Source organism: Rattus norvegicus, chromosome 1, assembly GCF_036323735.1.
Source record: "Rattus norvegicus strain BN/NHsdMcwi chromosome 1, GRCr8, whole genome shotgun sequence".
In the NCBI taxonomy this organism is placed as follows: domain Eukaryota; kingdom Metazoa; phylum Chordata; class Mammalia; order Rodentia; family Muridae; genus Rattus; species Rattus norvegicus.
Window position 1 is genome coordinate 214,189,278 of NC_086019.1, and position 1,671 is coordinate 214,190,948.

The window sequence follows — 1,671 nt, forward strand, 5'->3', positions numbered from 1 at the left end:
CCAGAATACAGCAAATACAGAGGCGAATGCCAGTAGCAAACCACTGAACTGAGAACGGGACTCCCGTTGAAGGAATCAGAGAAAGAACTCGAAGAGCATGAAGGGGCTCGAGACCCCTTATGAACAAAAATGCCAAGCAACCAGAGCTTCCAGGGAGTGTAAGCCACTACCTAAAGATTATACATGGACTGACCCTGGATTCTGGACTCTGACCTCATAGGTAGCAATGAATATTCTAGTAAGATCACCAGTGGAAAGGGAAGCCCTTGGTCATGCTAAGAGTGAACCCCCAGTGAACGTGATTTTTGGGGGGAGGGCGGCAATGGGGGGAGGATGGGGAGGGGAACACCCATAAAGAAGGGGAGAGGGAGGGATTAGGGGGATGATTGCCCAGAAACCGGGAAAGGGAATAACACTCGAAATGTAAATAAGAAATACTCATGTTAATAATAATAATAATAATAATAATAATAATAATAATAATAAAAGAAGTGCGCTGCTGAGCTGCGGTAAGGAGACTCACTCCACCAGGGTGCTCCTCCCACAACCTATAGGCGCGGGACTGCTCCTGGCAAAGAGGACCAGACAGGAGCACAGCACCCGCTCAGGCCCCAGCTGGCGACATCAATTCCTACCGATTTATCGGACTTCTGCCCAGACTCTGAAATGCCAACTATGTGGAGGCCAGCAGTGGATGTCAAGGGTGGTACCATCTCTGGAAAGGAGGATGCCAACCAGGAGATGAACTCTCTGGCCTACTCTAACCTCGGGGTGAACGATCGCAAGGCAGTGACCGTCCTGTACTACCTCGGGGTCACCTCAAATGGAGCCAAAGCCAGTGGAGTGCCCACTAGCCCCTCTGGATCATCATCTCCAGCAGGCTCTCCTGCCACCCCTTCTACCCAACCCCCATCCTTCAACCTGCACCCCACCCCTCACCTGCTGGCCAGTATGCAGCCTCAGAAGCTTAATAGCCAGTACCAAGGGGCTGCAGTGATTGCTGCTCCTGCCCTTACTGCACCAAGCCAACCAGGAGAGGATGAACCCCTGCTAAACTGGGGCACTGGGATCCAGGCAGGAGAAGGGGGATCACCCGGATCAGTCTCTCCTGCTGATGCCCAGAGCCCTGCTATCATTGATTCTGACCCAGTGGATGAGGAGGTGCTGATGTCTCTGGTGGTAGAATTGGGGCTAGACCGAGCCAATGAGCTTCCTGAGCTGTGTGGCTAGAGCAGAATGAGTTTGATTTCACTGCAGATTTTCCCTCCGGCTGCTGATGCCAAGTGCCCCTAAAAAAATGAGGGGGAAAAAAAGAGTCAGCAATTCTGTTGTAAATAAAAGTTAACTTGCAAAGAAAAAAAATATTCACAAAGCAATTTGATCCAGTATTTAGATCATGTCATGACTTTGTCCTCTTCAGAGGAATGTGGACTGGCAACAGAAGGTCTTTTGGAAACTCTCCAAGCCCTGGGATACAGAGTCTTAGCTAAAAACGTTTGGGTGGGCATCTCGCAGGTCATATACCTAAGCTATAACCTAGAGGATGGTAAACAAACACTTTGCCATGATTGTACATCAGCCGTCCTGCAAATCACCACTTTCACATCGAAAAAACAAGCAGGAGTTCCCGGGGTCGGGGCAGTTGGGTACTGCCAGCTATAGAGATAGCCT

The 1,671-nt window shown here is 50.0% G+C and overlaps 1 protein-coding gene across 1 annotated transcript; it reads left to right on the forward strand.

Moving 5' to 3' along the window:
* The first annotated feature begins 631 nt into the window (after window positions 1-631).
* On the forward strand, window positions 632-1,364 carry Cited1l1 (Cbp/p300-interacting transactivator with Glu/Asp-rich carboxy-terminal domain 1 like 1). Its single transcript, XM_039096522.2, has one exon. The coding sequence runs from the start codon at window positions 667-669 to the stop codon at window positions 1,228-1,230; it is 564 nt and encodes a 187-aa protein (XP_038952450.1). The 5' UTR covers window positions 632-666; the 3' UTR covers window positions 1,231-1,364.
* Window positions 1,365-1,671: the final 307 nt, after the last annotated feature.

What these genes read in the sequence shown, in the direction of transcription:
- Cited1l1 (XM_039096522.2), top strand. Translation starts at nt 667, where the DNA reads ATGCCAACTATGTGGAGGCCAGCAGTGGATGTCAAGGGTGGTACCATC.